Source organism: Antechinus flavipes, chromosome 3, assembly GCF_016432865.1.
Source record: "Antechinus flavipes isolate AdamAnt ecotype Samford, QLD, Australia chromosome 3, AdamAnt_v2, whole genome shotgun sequence".
Taxonomy (NCBI): Eukaryota; Metazoa; Chordata; class Mammalia; order Dasyuromorphia; family Dasyuridae; genus Antechinus; species Antechinus flavipes.
The window spans coordinates 117,078,125-117,099,859 of record NC_067400.1 but is presented as its reverse complement, the minus strand read 5'-3'; the positions used below and the strand labels follow the sequence as shown (position 1 = coordinate 117,099,859).

Genomic DNA, 21,735 nt, shown 5'->3' with positions numbered 1-21,735 from the left:
TACACTACTATCTAACAGGTCATTTATGATCTGTATCCATCTATCCAAAATTGAATTATACTTTGAGCAAAGAAATGAATTATGAGAATAATGACATAGAAAAAAAAAGCATGTAGAGAACTCGAGCTCCATTTCCAAAAGTACTTGTTAAGACACAATAGCAGCACCTATTAAGTGATTAACTGTAAGTAAAACATTGTGAAAGGCACTAAGGGAGTTTCACAGTTTATATGGGATACAGTCTTTCATTTCATTAAACATGCTCTTTGGTATAGAGTAAAATAACAACATAGATAAGAAAAAAACAAATTTTATGATGAGTCTGCCACTTATTACCTGTATGACCTTGGGCAATCATTTAAACTCTCTGGATCTTAGCTCTTAAAATTACTTGGTTAGATTAATTATCTCTAGGGCTCTTTCCAGTTCTAAAATTATGACCCTATGATTCCTGACCATATTTTGATGACATCAGGAAGAAACTAAAGATCAGAGAATTTAAATAAGTTGCCAAATGTCATTTCATAAGGAGCAGAACAAAGCTTCAAACTCAATCTTCCAATTCTAAATCGGATGACAAAAAATTGGAGTTTAGCAATACTTATCAAATTTAATTTAATAAAATTATAATATTATGTATAAAGATGATTACAGTTAGTAATAATTTAGTCCCAAATGGCTATAAATCTTTTAATCTTTTAAAATTAAATATTTTATGGAAGTAAAAAAGTAGTAATCAAGTTCCTGAAAACTATTTTTGATCAAGTTGTTGATTAATAAAAAATACAGGTTTATTCAAGGTCAGAAAGATTATTATAAAGTTGGAAGAAAAAAATGTTTAGATTCCAAACTGAGCAGGCACAAGAAAAAGTTGTGATATTATTCAATATTGTGTTTTCTTATTTAATGTTCTGCAATTCAAACATTTATATCATATTTTAAAGATATGTGCTAGTTTTTCTATATTCTTTTATCATGTGCTACTTACATATATGTAAAATATGTACATGTAAAATAAATGCATAGTTTAAGATCCAGAAAACTTACAATGAAGCAAAAAGGCTTAGTGCTCTGGGCAAGAACTAGATTTCTGCAACTCTAAATCTTAACCACAGATTCTTCATTTATATAACATATTATTCTTGTATAAGTTACTGCTTAATATACTACATCATAGTTATAACACTTAGACTAATATTATTTGTTTCCTTGATAAGAATATTATTTGCATTAATGAGCAGGAAATGTAAAAAACATCATATCTTATATATGTTAATTTCTGAATCTCTTCTTCATAACTGTGTTTTTAATACAAAGATAGAGTGTAATACTCTCTCTGTGGTACCTAATCTATATTCTACACAATAGACAAAATTGTATAGTTAAGTAAATTAAGGAGACCAAACTTCACCTGATTTCTCTATGGATTTGTTAAGTTATTCTAGGATCACCCTGTTAAACAATTAAGAATTTGTTAGTATAAAGCACTGTGCTGGCACTACAGATATAAAAGTAGTGACCTCAAGAAGCTTATATTCTAGGGAGAATAAGCAGAGGGAAAGAGAAAGAGTCTTCTAGGAATAAAGAAAAACCTGTTCAGAAAGCATGAAGACTAGAGATGGAAATTCATGGCACAGAAAAGAGCAAGAATCTCAACTTGGCTGTATTACAAAATATAGAGGCGGGAAAATGTGCAATAGTCCTGGAAAGATAGGTTGAAATCAAATTACAAAGAAACTTAAATGCCAAATAAAGGAGTTAATATTTTATCCTGGAAGCAATAAAAGAGCCACTTCTGGGTTAGGCCAGTGATTAAGAATATCAATTTGGCAGCTTTATGGAAGACATTGAAGAGGAAAAAGGATATATCAGTGAAAGCAGACAACAAAGGAACCCATTAGATGGCCAGATAGATTTCTGGGTTTGGAATTAGGAACATTTGAGTTCAAATTCCAGCTTCAGACACTTATTAGAGGTGTAATCCTGAACAAGTAACTTAACCTGTCTGCTTCAATTTCTTTAACTCTTAAATGGGGATAATTTTAGCACCTACCTCACAAAGTTGTCTTGAGGATCAAACTAGATATTTGCAAAGTGCCTGATACTTAGGTACTTAACAAATGCTTGTTCCATTTCCCTTACTTATAAAGGCACCTTTGCTGAGTGGCACAACAGCTGGTTCTAGACTTGATAAGGAAGACCTGAGTTTAAATTTTGCCACTCAAGAGTTTCTAGTTCTTCCTAAATGTATGACCCTGGGCAAGTCACTTATCTCCCTTCCCCCCCAATTGCCTTAGGGGGGGAAAAGTTTCTAGTTATACAACCCTGGGCAAATCACAAAACCTCTTTATATCTTAGTTTCCTCATCTATAAAACAGGGATAATAATATTAAGCACCTACTTCACAGGGTAGTTGTGATGATCAAAAGAGATAACATGTAAAATATGTTGCCAATTTTAAAAACACAACATAAATGTTTGCTTAAAAAAAAATCAGTTGGGTCTGGAAAGAAGATATTTTAGAAAACAGGCTGTAGTATGATTGCCATAATACATTATAAAACTTCAATGATATGAGTGTGTCACTTGTTAAAATGCCTACTTTTTGGCAATGCAAATAAAAACTTGCTTTTGAATATTTAAGTTCAGTCTAAAAGTTACCTTGCAAGTTTTGTTTCCAGAAATATAACAAGGCTGCTAAATAAGGAAATATCTTGATAAAACATATTTTCATTGCTTCCTAGTCACCCAACTTTTCATGAGAAAATAACAAAACTATTTTACTTAGCTATTTCCTCATGGAACTTTAATGCTATTTTAAAATAAACACTTATTTGTTCTTTACAGTGAGCTAATTTCTCTAATTAGACATGGAAGTAATAAATATTAATAGCATCTAATGCCAAATTATCTAAATAGTTACATATAGTAGACTATAAATCTGATCTATTATTGAAAAAAAGAGAATTTACCATAATGCATTACAAACATAAGACATCAATGAACTCAGTTTTTCTTGATTCCAAGTCCAGTGCTCCATCTGGTACACCAAACTGATAGCACATTTGACAAGTGGTCAAATGCACTTTTTACTTGAAGACTTGTAATGAAGGAGAATCCTGTTTCCTAAGGCAATTTTTTCTGCTTTGGAAAAGCTCTGTTAGGAAAGTTTTCCTTGTGCACCATTATCTTCCAACTATTTCTCCTAGTCCTATCTACTCCTTAGGGACCAAGCAAAATTAATCTTAATTCCTATCATTTTCTTCTGTCATCTTTTTTCCTGGTTAAACAACCTCAATTCATTTCAAATGATCTTCATATAGCATGATCTTGATACTCCCTTAACTTTGGACACTTTCAAGCTCACTAATGATCTTCCTAAAATGTAGGGCCTGAACTACACATAAATGTCCGTAAAAAATCATTCCTTTTAAAATCAAGTGCCTGAGGTTAAATTCACATTTAATAAGAGAAATGTGAACAACGAAACAGTGCTGTTCAATTTACTATAGACTTTTGTAGCTTTTAATTTAAGAAAAATTTAATTACTTGATAGGTCTTTTTATGCTAAGGAATTAAGTTCCCATGTGATGAATTGTAGATTTTATAACTCTTTCAGACAGATTATATGGCTAATTTCATACCATCAGAATTTATTAAATTCCATTGGAAGTTACAAAGATTTTGTTATTATTTTGTGGTGATCATCATACGCTTTGCTTACGGGTTTTTAAAAGGAAAGGCAAATAACTATATTGCTTTTGATTGGTATTACAAGAAAACAATTTCCAATTTCTTAAGCTGAAAAACAAGTAGAAAGATGCTGCCATCTTGTGGTCAAAATAATTAAGACCAGGCTTACTGGGTTAACCAATCAAATAGAACATTGTATTTGATATAGGACAAAAACTAGTATAAAGGTACTGCTGACTGAGATGAACTTTACTTCCTCCTCCCCACCCTAAACATCCTATTCTCTCCTAAAGAACTTTATGAACCTAACATTTCTGAATTTGTTCATACTTTTTATGAATCTTGTTTTCTTAGTTTCTTATAAGGCTCATAAATTTACTACCCAAATGAAGAAATAATTTTGGTAGCTAGGTGATGCAGTGGATACAGTTGGACCTGGAGTCAAGAAGACTTCTCTGCCTGATTTCAAAACTGGCCTCAGTGACGTCCTAGCTGTATGACTTTGGGTAAGTCACTAAATCCTCTTTGCCTCAGTTTCCTTGTCTGTAAAATGATCTGGAGAAGGAAATGGTAAACCATTCCTGTATCCTTACCAAGAAAACTCCAAAGGAGCTGTGAAGAATCAATCAAGACTAAAAATGACTGAACACCAGAACAACAAAATAGTGTTTTAAAAAATATTTTTCTTAAAACTTATTCTCCTAATTCCAGGTTCACTTTATGTATGCCATTCAAAACACAGAATATTCTAAATATATTCATAATTCATAAATCGTAACTTTTTATTAAGTGCTTACTATGTAGAAAGCAGTAATAGGTCTTAGGGCCAAAAGAAAAAAAAAAGGTAAAATCCACATTCCTGACCTTAAGTAACTTTATGTTTTTAGGGTAGGGGTAAGAGAAGATAATGTTTATACAGAAATATAAACTCAAATAATTTTTGGGGGAGAGAGAGAAAAAACAAGTAGTAAAATCAGTAAAGGCTTCTCAAAGAAGTTACAGATAAGACTTGAAGGAAGTTGAAGATTATAAGGATTTGAGAGGAGGACGGAGTGCAGAGCAGGAAAGGACTCAATTAGAGTCTATACCATGGAATATAAATGGGGCATGAAAAATAGTTATGATAACTAAAATCATGAAGATTAAATGAATTAACCAAGAGAATACAAAAAGAGAAGAGCCAGGTTCAGAACTAAGCTCTGAGGGACACCCACTGGAAAGGTCAGATAAGGAGAGAATAGAATCAAGAAGCCATATTGTACATGGTTGAAAAGTGAAAGCTGAGGAAACAAACACTTATTATAGATGACCCATTATAGTCTCAATATGAAAGGGAGAAGAGATAAAGGCTTCAGCTTGAGGGAATGACAGAGTTTGGTGAAAAAAAAATTTTTTTAAGGAGTAGAGAGATTGGGTATATATTGTAGGCAGAAAGGAAAGAGCCAATAGATGAAGACAGACTGAAGATGAGAGAAGAAATGATCAAAAGGACAAACTCTAGAAAACATGGTAAGGAATCAAGGGCGCAAATAGAGGACTGATAAGATGAAGACTGGTATACAGAAGAAGAGAAAGAAGGATGACATGTTAATTATTTCTCTCATCATAATAGCATGTTTTCTTAAAGCACGGAATATATAAATGATTGCTTTGCTTTATTAATTTTAATCAATAGCCCAAACCTATCAGTTCTATAAGTACAAATTGTTTTTTCTTGATTGAAATATGTTGCAATTTTCCATTCTAAAACTCATTTTCCAATTTTCTTCTATATAATCTTATTATCATCTACTACATGGAAGGACATGGTATCATGTACAAAATAAGAGATTCCACAGTACAGTTTCTTCCATAGATAAACTCAAAGTTAATCTTAGCACTTAAAAGTGTCTATTTTATCCCTGTCTTTTGTTTTTTATTCTCAAGTCAATTCTTGCCCTCCCACCCACATTGGAACATGTGCTTTTTTTTTCTTTTAAAGCTTTTTATTTTCAAAATATATGCCTAAGCCTTTTTTTTGTAGTGGCCAGAAACTGGAAATTGAATGGATACCCATCAATTAGAGAATGGCTGAATAAATTATGATATTATGAATGTTATGGAATATTATTGTTCTGTAAGAAACAACCAACAGGATGATTTCAGAGAGGCCTAGAGAGACTTACATGAATTGATGCTGAGTGTAATGAGCAGAATCAGAAGATCATAATCATACATGGCAACAACAAGACGACATCCCTTCTCCCCTCAATTGATACAATAATCAATTCTGATTCTGGCTCTCTTCAACAATGAGATGATTCAAACCAGTTCTAATTGCTCAGTGATAAAGAGAGCCATCTACATCCAGAGAGAGGACCATGGAAACTGACTATGGACCACAACACAGTATTTTCACACTTTCTATTGATGTTTGCTTACATTTAGCTTTGTTTTTCAGTGTTTTCTTTTTCCTTCTTGATCCAAATTTTCTTGTGCAGCAAGATAACTGTATAACTATGTATACATATACTGGATTTAATATATTTTTAACATATTTAACATGTATCAAACTACCTGCCATCTTGGGGAAGGGATGAAGGCAAGAAGGGGAAAATTTGGAACAGGTCAATGTTGAAAAATTACCCATGCATATGTTTTATAAATAAAAAATAAAATAAAATAAAAGCAGAAGTGGAATAAACAAAAACAAAACAAAACAAAAAACAAAACAAAAAACCAAACTATATGCTTACATATTTTTCAACATTCACTCTTGCAAAATCTTGTGTTCCAAATTATTTTTCCCTCCCTTTCCCCAACCCCCTCCTCAGATGACAAGTAATCCAATATACATTAAACATGTGTGATTCTTCTATACATATTTGAAGTTATCATGCTGTACAAGAAAAATTAAATCAAAAATGAAAAAAAAATGAGAAAAGAAAAAAACTACCAAGCAAACCACCAAAAAAAGTGAAAAGGCTATGTTGTTATCCACACTCGGTCCCCACAATCCTCTCTCTGTGTAATATTTTCTTCTCTAAAATATAATATTCTCTGGGAAAAGGTTTCTCAGGAGGCTTCTGGAGACAGCCTTCCTTTTAGTTCAGAGTAATAATCCCAAATACAGCCAGCTGTTAAAGTTCAGATCCTTTACTGTTGCCTTCAAAATACCTGGTTAGCTTTCTTAGAGGCCTATCTCTCTCCTTGGTTCTGAGAGCTCTTGCTGTTAGTCCTTTGCCTCTGCCAGCTTCAGCCTCTCTTCCTCCGAATCTTCAGCCAGCACAAAGGTGGAAGTTGTAATGAATCTGACTCCGCCTCTAAGAGTGGGCTTGTCTCTCTGACTTGTGAATCTCCTGGACTGAATCCTGACTTGTGAATCTCCTGGAGTGCATCCTGGTTGAGGCTCCTAGCTTATATATGCTCTCTTAAAGGTGTGAACTCTAATAAATACTAAGTATATAATCATTGTCTCTATCAATTCCAGTAACTTAGCACCTTGTAAGAATTCTAACATTTCTGAATGCAGATCCATTGGAACTGGCCTGAATCACCTTTCTGTTGAAAAGAGCCATGTCCATCAGAATTGACAGTCACATAATTTTCTTGCTGTATATGATGTTCACTTGGTTCTACTCACTTCACTTAGCATCAGTTCATATAAGTCTTTCCAAGTCTCTCTGAAATCATCCTGTTGATCATTTCTTCTAGAACAATAATATTTTATAACATTCATATGCCATAATTTATTCAGTCATTCGCCAACTGATAGGCATCCACTCAGTTTCTAATTCCTTTCCACTACAAAAGGGCTATCACAAACATTTTTGCCCATGGGGGTCCCTTTCCCTCCTTTAAAATCTCTTTGGGATACAGACCTAGTAAAAACACTGCTGCATCAAAGGGTATGCACAGTTTGATAGCACTTTGAGCATAGTTCCAAATTGCTCTCCAGAATGGTTGAATCAATTTACAACTCCACCAACAATGTATTAGTGTCCCAGTTTTCCCACAACCCCTCCAAAATTTTCCTGTCACCTTAACTAATCTGAAAAATGTGTAGTGGTATTTCAGAGTTGTCTTAATTTGCATTTCTTTACTCAATAGTGATTCAGAGCATTTTTTCCCCACATAACTAGAAATGGTTTTAATTTCATCATCTAAAAACTTTTCTGTTCATATCCTTTGACCATTTATCAACTGGAGAATGGCCAAACCAGTTTTTTATCCATGACTTAATAGTTCTCCAAATCCCAAACTAACTTTTTAAAAAAGGCTCTATCTGGAATAGCAATAACTTTCTGAAAGTATAAAGATTTACTAGGTACATGTACCTATTTATTCCTTATTTCTTATGAAAATAGTGTTGCCTCTCCTCTAACTCGAAAAGTTTGCATAGATGTTCACTGATCCTTTTCCTCTCTTGTATATTTATATCGGCTCAAATAGCATGGGAGCTTAAAAGGCATCATTCCCCCCATCTCAAAGAGTTTGAAGAATCCTATCTAGAACTTCCGTTTGAAGAGGATTCAGGATAGTAATGATCAGTCCTCTAGTAGTGTTTTGTAATACTGCAATTTAGCTAATAGTTCTATAATTTTATACTTAAACTTCCATCAAAACTTTCAGCTCACCTATTTTCTGAAAGGGGATGGACTCAAGATGCAAAATATATTTGTGGACATATAGCCAATGTGGTAATAAGTTTTGCTTAATTGTGTAATTACTGTATAATTTTTTAACTTTTTTTTTTTTTTTAATGTCAATGGGGATAAAGGATGAGACAAGAAGGAAATAAAATTCTTATTAATTAAAAAAAAAAACCTCTTGGCTAAAGGCTATTAAGTCTTAATTATTTTTCCTAAATTTAACATTTAACTTCATAATTACAGCAAATGAAGTAGCAAGGCACAATGGATAGAAAGATAGTCTTGGAGCCAGGAAGACTTAGATCCAAATAAAGCTTCTGAAATAGACTGATTATGATCCTAGACAAATCACTGAACTTCTCAGGATCCAGATTACTAAGACTATAAATTACAAATTGCACTGGTGGAAGAAGTTTCCTTTTTCAGGAGTTCTCTGTAATAATAAAATATAAGGATGCAGACTTCTCCCCTCCAGAAAAAAAGAAAAGAAAAAATATACAATTTTTGTGAATATCCTAATAGCTTCTTTTTTTATCCCATCCTATTAACTAGATCTTTTTGAATGTGTTAGAGTAGAAGAAAACTTGAGTGATGAAAGAACATTTTTTTAAAAAGTAAAATTCTTTAATTACTTTTAAACAAATAATTGTTAATTTTCTCTCATGGAATGTAATTGGACTTTACATCTCTGTATCAACAGACTGACAAGTTGGAACTTAATGTCATATAATAGACGCTTGGTGGTTTTACCACCAAAGACAGTGGCCATAGATTTTATTGTTGGTCAGTGTTTGCTAATCAATCTTTATTACTAATAGACAGAACTGATTAAAAACAAAAAGACATTCAATGTCATTTCACATCAATGTTTCAATAAAATAGGCATTCTGATATATTCCAAGCAGTTTTGGAGATTAGAACATGGCATCTCCACTAATGTCAAAATTATCAGCAACATCCTCTTCTCTTCCTGGTTAGAAGGAATCTATGTTACTATCTAGCCCAATCATATCTAAAATTCCCAGAAAATAATCAACAAGTAGTCATCAGCCTCTCTTTAAAGGCCTTTATAAAAGAGAAGCCTAACTCCTCCAGGGGGAGTTCATTTCACTTACAGATAATACTATTAGGAAGTTTTTCCTAACATTAAGCCTTTTCCAATAATTGCCTTCTGAAGCCAAACATAATTATTCTTCCTCCTTCCATAGTTTCTCCAAATACTTTAAAACAGTTATCAGGTTCATCCTAAGTACAGTGTTTTCTAGTCAGTCAACAAACATTATTAAGTGCCAGTCATTGTGCCAAGAAAAGGTAATTTTTTTTTTTTTTTTTGTAGCTTTTTATTTACAAAGCAGATGCAACATATGCACGGGTCATTTTTGAATATTGACCGAAAGGTAAAATCTTAAAAACTCACAATCTAATGGAGAAGATGATGTGTAAACAAATTAGGTATATAGAGGAGAAATTGGAAATAATCAAAAAAGTGAAGGAACCAGAATTGAGACTGGTTAAAAAAAGCATCCTGTTGAAAGTTTTAACATGAACTAGAAGACATGGAACAATTTCCTTTATTAATGCATTTAAAAATCTTTTCTGTAGCTGACAGTCTTAGAAAGAAGAGATGGCTGGGGTACTGAAAATTGAGGTGACATAACCATAGTTACACAGCCAGAGACTATCAGACTGGAGACTTAATCCACTAAGCAAAGCTTCCTAATTAAATGAATGAATGAAATAAGGAAATTGGACTACAGATGTCTTGAAGTCTTCCCAGATCTAATTTGTGATAGTGATCTCAAACTGGGCTTGTTTCATCATGTCTGTGGCTCAGATCCACAGCAGAGATGAATGACACACTGAGGTAGAAGAAGTACTTCCACTCCTCTGCAAGAGAGTTAGGAATATGAAAATCTCCCTTTCTCTTCTAAAGCTGGCACATATACTGTCTTGGAGTTACTGTTCCTAGTCTATTCCTTCCATCAGAGAAGACTATGAGAAGAACCTGAGTCTTATTCTTTAAGAAAAATGTCTAAGTCACAAGAACATACATATACCAAATCTGTAAGATTACACAGAGATTACTCAGGGATGAGATGGGATATACTGAGATTCCTTGAAAAGTAAGTCATCTTATTTGATGAACTTTCAAGCTAGTTAATATCTTAAGCTTTTTTCTCCTCTCCTTGACTTCATCCTGACCCATCTCTACTACCAATATCCCTTCCCCTAAAAAAGGAAATATGAGAAGCAGTCATTCTTCCATATCCTTCCTACAGTTCTTTTGAAAAGTAGACCTTTTCCAGTCAATCCTCTTGACTACCATGAAGACATCAAAAAGATAAAAAGTAATTCATTATCGGGAAAAGAGTAGAGTATAACATAAAAGAGAAATATTATTTTTCTTAGTAAATTGAATTGTACAAACCTCTAATAATCTCTTTAACTGAGATTTGTAATCAATTAGTTCTTCTGAAAGGTCATTCTTTTTCACCTGCAATTCATTTACTTCTTTTCTTAAAGAATTTACTACTTCATAGAATCGAATCTGAAAAAAAAGAGATGTTATTATCAGTGACTTTGAAATCCAATGACAATTAATATATAACGAAACATATAGTCACTTGTTCATTAGAACTCTAATAGAAGAGAAATAAATTGGGGGGAGAGGGAGGATAGTAAATCTTCAGACTTAGTCATCTATCATGATCAACTAAGATTACATCATCTTAAACACTGTTTTCTAGGAGGCTTTCCTTATTGGATGGGGATGGCATGCTTTAGGGGAAAGAGTGCTATACTTAGAATCATAGGATCTAGGGTCAAATTCTGCTTTTGTCACTTACTTTATGTGAGGGCTTCTTAAACTTTTTCAACTCTTGACCCTTTTTTCCCCGAAATAATTTTATGTGACCCCAAGTATATAACACAGGTATACAAATCAAACATTTATTTATAATAAATCATAATTTTGCAACCCTCACATTCAGTTACATGATCCTATATGAGGTTGCAACCCACAATTTAAGAAGCTTTGCTCTATATCATTATAGGAAAAGAATTGAACCTCACTTGACTATGACTTTCCTCAATTATAAAATGATGTGCTATAACTAAGTGATGACTAAGGTCCTATCCATTTCTTCAATGAATAATTCTAATTTTCCCATGAAATTATCTATATGGAAGACTTAATCAATTAAAGAATTCTGAGAAGTTTTGGCTGAACCTGATACAAAGATACAAAAAAAGATGTGGAAGCCCATAAATTCAGTAAGATTATCATTAAGCATCAAATAAACAACTGAAGTTTCACAATTAAAAAAAAACAAAACTGGTGATGAGTCTGTAAAAAATAGTATTTTTCAATGATGCCCTAGGCATTAAAGAATTGTAAAGAGATAATGGCATTACATGTCATTATAATAGATATAATGTCTATTGTTGTCTCATTAAAATGTTTTTAATAGGGTTTAAAAAAAAAACTTACAGATACATATTCAGGAATAGAAAGTTGATCCTCAGGAAGAGACTTCAATTTCATATAATTATCTTCTGTTAACTCCAAGTCACGCAAGCTACGACGAATATCTCCAGCCTTCTCTATTAATTGATGATTTGTTTCTTCTAGTTGTTTTTGCCTCAATAAAACGGTTTCCATTTCCTGTTTCATTAATTCCTGATATTTTCTACATTAAGAGAAAGTTTATGGTGAACTTACATAAAACCTCTGAAGCTTTATTTTAAATAACTTTTTACTATATGTAAAGTACAGTATATAAGGAAATGGCAACCAAATGCTGCTTTTTGCTGTTAAATACTGATGTTTCAAGTCATCATATAGAGCTGACATTAGCATACCACATGCATGAGTTCTGATCCATTTAAGCAACTGAGAACCTTAACTGAAAATTCCAATGGAAATATAAACAATATCAACAAATCACTACATACATATAATAAACACATGGATAAAGATAAAGAAGTTTATCACTATTAAATATCCTGTTCCTTTCTGATTTAAATTTCTTCCTTCCATTCATTTCCAAATGGAAGGTGACAAAAGTAGCATCAATAATCAAGCAAAATGACCTTTGTTTAATCATCTTAAAGTAGCATAGCTCTTTTGCATTTTCTTTTCATCTTTTCCCTATAAATAACTATTGCTATCCCCTTTTTAAAATAAAATAAGCAGCATTTATCTAAGCTTATCTGAAGTAGGTGAAATCATTACCTAATTCTTTTGTTTTTACTTTTTAAAATTAGAAACAAATCAAAATATTGTCACTTAGCATCTGTAACCCAGAATTAATAATCCTTTATAGTTGGGAGATGATAACAGAAGTTGGCCTGTATGTGATAGGGCATGCTACTACCTAAATTAAAGGAAAAAAGCAAAGCATCATTAAATACATGTACTCAAATGATCATTATCCCAAACAATTCTGAAAGTGATCTGTGGTAATGAGCCTCAATATAAGCTATATTACAGCGTCACATTTATGAAAATGGAAAGAATTCAACCTTTTCAATAAACAAGCTTCAAATAAACTCACAAAGTGGATTACAGGAACTAAAAAGTTTCCAAGATACAATTTTCATGGTATAAGTAATCAGAAACTCTACCTTTACAGTGGACATAAATGATACTCAAAATGGGTGTCAATATAATGACAATAATAGGTTTTAAATGATCTTAAGCCTGTAAGGGAAAAAACCAAACTCCTAATCAAGAAAATTCTCCACAGATTTGTAAAAACAGCCTAATAATGAATTCTCTTTCTCTATTCAGGAATAAGGTATTAACAGAATTTTTTTCTGAGTCATATGATCTTTGTGTGCACAAAAAGCCACATGTGTGCTAAGCAAATTTTAGGGCAAAACAACAATCCCTAATTTTCTGAGATATCATTTCATAATTTGTCTCATAAACTTAAAAGAAGCTTCATTAATTCTCTTTTCAAACATTTTGAGCATAGAGTAATATAGATCACCAAATATTTAATTCAATAGCACAATTTCTCTACGTTTTGCTTCAAAATATTTGATGAGAAAATAAAACACAAACCAATTATGGAATACATCTTTGGATCCATTATTTTGAGGCATATGTCACTCTATAAATAGCATAAGAAATAAAACAAGGATAGTTTAATACACTCACTAATAATGCTACTTTTTAAATGTCTTTATACCTGGCATCCTTTTTCTGGAATGTCAACTGGTTATCCAATTTCAAGGCCAACAGTTGCTTCTGGTGAAGAGTATCATTAAGTTTCTCCTCCAACTCTTCAATCTACATAAAAAGAGGATCTATTATATAGCCAATTCTTCAACAAATTTCTTTTCAAAAAAGTAATCTTTGGGGCAAAATGGGAAGCAAAGGATAACAGGGAACTGAAAAAAAAAAAAAAGGACAGAATTTTCACTTTCATCTTTAGAACTCAGATCTATCAATGGCTACACATTTATAAATTTAAATGACTGTTCATGCGAAATTGTATTTTCACTCTACTTACAAATATGAGACTACATAAAGCCAAATACTGCTTTTGCCTAATGTGACTTGAGATATAAAACACAGATCTCTTTCCAATAGGCCATAATCTTAATAAAAGAGCTTAAACATGGATTTATAATAAATTAAATGCCTCTGAATTTAGCAGCTTCTTTGTCCTTGCTTATATTGGGATAAAAGGATTTTGGACTATTCGAAGTCACTGAATTTCAAAAATGAAAAGGAAAAAAGAAATTACAAAATTACAATAGAAATTTGTATATAATTCTAAAGTAATTGAGATGATTATGGGTTCTGGGAAGCTTAAAAAACAAGTTATACCAGGTTCCAAACACACACACACACACACACACACACACACACACGGGCACGAGCCTTTTTTCTGAGTCTAATTAAAATTGTCACTAGGTCATATCAGCATATTAAAAGATCAGCAAATCAAAATGAAAAAGATCATTACCAGAAAACTAGCTGGTATTATTATTGGTACTGTTACTATAACTGGTACTATTATTTTTTGTTTACCTACTTCAATGAAATAGAAGAAGAGGAAAAAAAAGCATAACATTCCTTAAATTTGACTTCACTGTTTCTACTTTTCCAGTGATAGCCGAGTAGCTAAAATGAGATTAGTTAGGTGCTAAGAATTAAATAGATTTCAGGCTGTCTGTATTTACTTAAGTGATATTCCTTTTAATCTCAAACTTTTAAACAGTGAAGTTTATATGCTACTAGAAGAACTGAATGTCATCCATATTGATAGTCTAGATCTTAATCAGAAGAGAAAACATTAAAAAAAAAAAATGTTAGCTAAATCTAAGGATGGCTTTGCAGGTTCTCTTGAGTCACATGAGTATAAAAGAGTAGCAGGAGTAGTTTTCTTACAAATGTAACTTCACAGGGCATTTGGTGATCTTCCTTTAAAATGCTTACATAAAAAGCATAAACAAGACTACTATGAAGAAAACTAAAGTTGAAATTTTCAGGTTTTGCTTGTCCTTTCTTATAGCATAAAGATATTCCATCACACTCATATATCACAACTTGTTCAGCCATTCCCCAACTGATGGGCATTCTTTTAATTTCAATCCTTTGCCACCACAAAAGAGCTACTATAAATATTTGTGTTCATATAGGTCCTTTTCCTTTTATTTTTAAATCACTTCGGGATACCAAAGCTAGTAATGGTATCATTGGAAAGTAATTAGGACTATGCCGAAAGAGCTATAAAACTCTGCATACCTTTTGACCCAGCAACATTATTACTGGATCTGTACCCCAAGGAAATCATAAAGGAGGGAAGAGGACCCCCACATGTGCAAAAATGTTTGTAGCAGCTCTTTTTGTGGTAGCAAAGAATTGGAAAAGGAGAGGATGCCCATCAACTAGGGAATGGCTGAATAAGCTTGTGTTATATGAAGCCAATGGAATATTACTGTTCTATAAAAAATGATGAACAAGCTGATTATAGGAAGGCCTGTAAAGATTTACAAGAACTGATGCTTAGCGAAACGAGCAGAACCAGGAATACATTGTACATAATAATAACAATAATTGCTACAATGATCAACTATGAAAGGTTTGGTTCTTCTAAGTGGTTCAATGATCCAAAGCAATCCTAATAGACTTTGGACAGAAAATTTCATCTGCAGCCAGAAAAAGCTATATAAAGAGATAATGTAAATCAATACATGCTATGTTCACTTCTTTTTTCTGTTTTTTAATCTCTCCCATGATTTTTCCCTTTTGCTCTGATTTTTCTCTCCCAACATGATTCATAAAGCAATGTGTGTTAAAAATAAACAAACTTATAAAAAAAAGCATTTATTAAACATTTACTATGTGATAGGCACAATGCTAAGTGCTGATTAAAAAAAAACAAGTACATAGTTCCTACCCTCAAGAAGTATACATTCTAATGTTGAATAAAACATGAAAACAATTATATATATATGTATAATATATAATATGTAATATAATATTATATATATATATATACACACACATATATGTGATAACATATATATATATCATTGGAAGGAACTAACATCATGGTGGCAGTAAAAGATTGGTGAAAGAATACACTGGGAAAGGACTCTTACTAGAGCTGAGCTGAATCATGAAGAAAAATGAGGAACCAGGTAGCAGAGGTGATATAAGAGAATGTTTCAGGCATAGTGGGGGGAAACAGTCACTACAACAGTCGGGAGATAATATTTGTGTGCATGGAACAGCAAGTAGATCTGAATCATATTTGAGTCTATTGAAAGGAATAAAGTTTAAGATGACTTGAAGATAAAAAGAGGTCAGTTTACGAAAAACCATACCAAAAAGGGAATATATTAGCTTTTGGAGGTAACAAGAGTACTCAACTTTACTGAGTAGGGAAATAACATAATCAGCACTGTACTTTAGGAAAATCACTATAGTAACTGATAGAGACTGGGGAGAGGGGAGGAACACCCATGGTTTATGGGTTTGACATGATGAAAATGAATAAAGAAGATTGAGAAAGATCTGTCCAAAAAAAAAAAAATAGAAGAAACAGGTGAGAGATGTATTGCAAAAACCCAGAGAAAAAAGTATTGAGACAAAAAGAATGATCAACATTTTTAAATAATGTAAAGACTTTGACAAGGATGCAGATTGCAAAAAAGATCTGAGAGAGAAAATAAGAGGTCATCTGGGAGAACAATTTCAATGGAATGGTAAGAAATAGATGGGACATTTAATAAACATTTGCTATATGATGTGCTAGGTGCTAAGCATTGGAGATACAAAGACAAGCAAGTCAGTCTCTGACCCCCAAAGACATTCTAGACAGTATATAGAATAGACAGCATATAAAGGGAAGCCAGAAGTTGGGATATAGGTGAATGCCCTTGCACTGGAAGATATGGATACAGGTGGGAAGTAGAGTAGAGGCCTGGTTCAGGACAAATTGCAGTAAAAGCTCCTATATTACAGCTCAGCTTAAAGAGCAGAGTTTTGAAGGTTCTGATGGAACTTGGCAGAATGTCTGGCAGAGAATAAAAATTTAATTAAATGCAGGGAAAGATGGAAAGATAGGAAAGGGTTTTGTAAAAATTAAAAGGATAAGGATGAAAAGAACTGAGCACTAAACTTACATGTGGTTTAAATAATATATAGTAGAACAGAACTTTCATCTTCAGTGTTAGTAAGTATACATTCATTCAGTGTTTAGGCCCCTTGTCAAGTGTTGTACCAGCTCTGGACACTATACTTTTAATACAGCCCAAGACTGACTATCTTCCATGATTTCCCTAGCACATTGTAGAACTTCCCCATATTATACTGACTGTATAAATCCAAATGTAAAATTTTACATTTATATTTTCTCTGTAAGATACTTAAGAAATGTTCATTTAATTACTTAAAGATCTTCCTCCCATAAAGGATATCTACCTTCCTCCCAAGATGTTATTTGCCTTTTGCCTAGTAATGTACCAAAATAGTCCTGGAAACAAATTCAGATTATGAAAGACTTAGAAAAAAAACTGTATTTTACTATAGAAGGAACTGGAACTTCTAGAGAAGGGAAACAACATGGTTAGATTTATGTTTTAGGAAAAACTGCTTTGGCAGTTATGTGGGGGATAAATAATTGGATGCAAAGAAATTAATTAGGTTATTTCAATAGTTCAGGTAAGAAGTGATGAGGGCCTCAATGTTGGTGGCTGAATTGAAGGAAAAGAGTGTTGCGAAGGTAAAATGGATAAAACTTGATAATAGATCAGAATAGAGAGGGAGAATAAAAAGTCAAAAATAACTCCAAAGGTATGAATAAAGATGACTAGAAGAAGGGAGATGCTTCCAAAAGAAACAGAAAAGTTAAGAAGAGGGAGGAGGAGATGATGTGGATGAGACAGCAGGGACACAATCAGTTCTGGTTCAGACTTGGTGAATTTAAGATGCCTAAGGACACCTATGTCTTCAAAAGGGAGTTGAGAGTGTGAGACTGCTCAGGAGAGAGTAGAGAGGATTGTATAGATCTGGGAGTTATATGTATAGAGCTGATAGTTAAACTCATAAGAACTAGTAAGTCAAAAACCAGCATATTTAGAAAATGGTAGATTGTCTAACAAAGAGTGCTAGAGGGTACTGAACATATGGGGTAAAGATTTCAGTGAACCAGCAAATGAATGATCAGAGAGGAGAGCCAGAAGTAAGCAATGTCATAAAAAAGACAGGAAGAAGTGTCTACAGGGGAAAATTAACAGTGTCAATTGTTGTCAACGAGATAGAAGGATGAAAATCTAGAAAAGAAAAATGTAGATATCACTGACAACAGTCAACAAGGATTTATTATATACTTACGATGTGACAGGCACTGAGTTAATACAAGTTTTAGAAGAAGATATTGTGGTCACTAGGTTTTATAAATGCATTATATTTTAAAAACGTAAAATTTTTGTTGATGGTGGGTCTGATGGTGTGACCACATCAGTGGAGAAAGATGGAGTGAAGACAATGATCGTTACTAAGTCAGGAAAGCTGCCACTGCTCCATATACTTTTAGAAGTCTATGAAGCCTGTGGCTTATTCTTTTAAAAGTCCAGAGTTGTGGGCAACTTTTGTACTTCATGAACAGGTATGATTTTTTTAGAACACTCAAGTTGACTTAGAAATCAATTTCAATAGATAAGATAGGTGACTATATGTTCCCCCCAACTAAAACAAAACCAAGTCTGATTATAAAATTTAGCTTGATTATAAAGATTAGCTTGGGTTCTTCATGTGACTTATTAATTAACTTTAAATAGATATCAAAAATGGAATTCCAGAAATATTTTGGGCAGTAAAGTAAAAATTGAATAAGTACATACAGTCCAAAAACAATGCTTTAATATGTTATCTACTAACCACTTACATACACACTAATTCAGCCTATCATCTCTTGCTTGTATTGTTTCAAGAACTTCCTAATTGGTCTCCAAGTTCCAAGTCTTTCCCCACTCTAATATATTTTCCACAGGGATACAAAGTGATTTTCTTAAAGCACACTCTAATCATGTTACACTCTTACCATCTGCCTCCAACTCAATATATTACAGTGACTCTATATCTCTAAGATCAATCAATAAAGATTTATTAAGTGCCTATTAGATGTGCTAGGTAGGGGGAGACACAATTCAATGACTAAAACAATCTCTACTCATAAAGAGCTTACATTCTAATAAGGAAGACAAATATACGTATAAGTATATGTAGAATAAATACGAAGAGAATACAAAGTATTCAAGTAAAAGGTAGTAGGAGAGGAAGGGCACTACCAGTTGAGGCAAAATTATCAATCTTTAAATCTGATAAAAGCATTTAAAAATCTTCACACCCTAGCCTCCATATATCTCATCATACCTTACTATGGATCATTAATTCCAAGATATTGACAAACTAGCTTTATACATTTTCCTTTACATATCTCTCTCTCCATCTCCCATATGCATGCCTCAGGCTATCTCCATTATCTGCAAGACACTCCCTCCTTAACTTGGCCTCTAGGAGGCGCTTCTAAAAAGCTGCCTCGTGCAAGAGGTCTTTACTGATCTTCACAGCAGTTAGCAATTTCCACCCCAAATATCTCTTTTGTGCGCTTATATGTGTATGTATATATGTATACGTATACACATGTGCTTGTTGTCTCATGTTCAAAGGCAAATTTCTTGACTTTCATTTTAGTTTTTGTATTTCTGTGCCTAATATAATTGCGAACATGTAACATAGGTGATTATTAAGTTTATTGACTGATGTTTGTTTACAAATCAGTTTCACCTCTCTAGAGACATACCAACTATAGGCTCTCACTGCAATAGCTGTACCAGTTTTAACCTTAAATTCCAATCTTTTTTGCTCCCATTAGTCACTGAACTGCATGAAGAAAAACATGTTCTTAAATTGTACTTTTACTTTGGAGAACTAGAATTTAACTATCATTAAACACATGCATAAGATTCATATTCAAGATTCACAAATTCTCTTACTTTTGTAAGATGGTCCACTTTCATATTGTCAATAATTAGGTTTTTCTGGGAGAGCTCTATTTTCAGCAACTGGATGCTATGAAGCAGTTCTTTTCTTTCAATAAGCTGCCTTGTGATGACAGTTTTCCCTTCTCTTTCTTCTGATGAGGAAATTTCATCTGTAGGCATTGTCGTTTCTAAGCTAAGATCTTCAGACTCTAGAGAACTGGAAATATTGACTCTTTTTAATTCTTTAGGAATTTTTTGCGACATGTTTGCTGTTACTGATGGATTTTCCTTTGCAACTTTCGATTTAAAAATCCTGCTGATAAAAAAAAAAAAAAGATTAAATTTAAATCTACCCCAAAACATAAATATATATGTAATGAGCATAATGCAAAAGATACTAAGTTTCTCCTTAACAAAAATTAACTACAGGACACTTCTAAAGTTACACTCGTCAAAATACTACTACAATTAAGCACTAAATTCATGTGCAAATTACTTGGGACAAAATAATTTTTGGCAAGATTTCATTCTGTGACCACAATGGTTGTCTGTATGTGTGTTTATACTTCTACAGATGACTATACTCATTGAGGACAGTTTTATCTTTGTTTCCCAAGGCTTAGAATAATTCTAGGTACTGAACTAGTACTTAATAAATTAATGTTGATTGGTTTAATGGTATTCTTTCTGAAAAATCAAGCTTTCATCAGTCATGTTACAGCAGCCTTAGACATACAGCCACCAGGTTAGTTTTCCTAAATCAGAACTTACATTCCCTAACTCAAAACTGATAACTGGCTACTCATTGTTTACAAAATAATTTCAAGCTCCCTATCCTTTAAATACCCTATCCATTAAATAATGGACAGTTCAGTCCCAATCTACTTTCCCATCTCTTTCTCTTACAACTTTAAAATACAAAGCTTTTATACTACATCAATCAGTTCATCCCTCTTAGATTCTTGTACTTATAACTTTGCTGAGACTTCCCTCTTCCTATGTACCCATTCACAGCATGGATACTTATCTATATAGATATATAGGTATATAAATAACTACCTATAAAAATAGGGATATGTGTGTGTGTGTGTGTGTGTGTGTGTGTGTGTGTGTGTGTGTGTATACACATCTAGTGTATACATGTAGTGGGCCAGAATTCTGGAGAAATTCTTACAACAAGATGTTAACTTAGTGGAATTGATAAGACAATGGTTAAGCCTGGTGACTGAGGGAAGACAGAGGACTGGAGGCTGGAGCACAAGCTCTAGGACTGAGACAGACTTCAAGACAGAGACTGTGTGGTGATCCTCCTGCCTCCCCCACAGAAACCAAGACACAGTCTGGAGAACCTAGAGAAAGCTAGCTGGGGCCCCAGGCAAGGAGACAAGACTTTGAAGGAAATAATAAAGAATTTGGACTTTATTCCTGGCTATTCTCCTGGTGATTATTCTGCTGAAATGAAGGCTGATCCAGAGACCTCCAGAAAACTAACCAGAACATTACAGATATATATCACTGGTGTGACCATAGGCTGATCTTTTTAGACACAGGATCTATACACAGTTTGTCTATGGACTTATATGTAGAAAGGATATACATAGCTATATCTGTATATCTATATACGCTGGAGATAGCTTGGTAGTTCAGTGGATAAAGAGCTAGGCTTGGAGGCAGAAACTCTGTGTTTACATGTAGTTTTTGGCACATATTTGCTGTGTGACCCTAAGTCATGTAGTTGGTTTGCCTCTTCAATTGTAAAATGGGAATGACAACAGCATCTACCTCTCAAAGTTATGAGGATCAATTGAGATAAGAACTGTAAATCCCTTAGCACAGTGCCTAGCATACCAGTAAGTAGATATTAGTTATTATTGTTATTATTGTTGTTGAACTTGAAATCAGG

At 33.1% G+C, this 21,735-nt stretch overlaps 1 protein-coding gene across 2 annotated transcripts in view; it reads right to left on the bottom strand.

Annotated features, from left to right (window-relative positions):
* The window catches only part of PIBF1 (progesterone immunomodulatory binding factor 1), a 294,559-nt gene that overhangs the window by 270,831 nt on the left and 1,993 nt on the right, over positions 1–21,735 (bottom strand). Inside the window, exons 2-5 of one of the 2 annotated variants that reach the window (XM_051983913.1) lie at positions 19,845–20,148; positions 13,520–13,620; positions 11,815–12,013; positions 10,753–10,872 (exon numbers count right to left, since the gene is read on the bottom strand). In XM_051983913.1, coding sequence (XP_051839873.1) covers positions 10,753–10,872; positions 11,815–12,013; positions 13,520–13,620; positions 19,845–20,096 — 672 coding nt within the window. In that variant the 5' untranslated portion in view covers positions 20,097–20,148. Of the gene's footprint in view, positions 1–10,752; positions 10,873–11,814; positions 12,014–13,519; positions 13,621–19,844; positions 20,291–21,735 lie in introns of those variants that run through there. The other variant, XM_051983912.1, reaches the window with a different exon arrangement.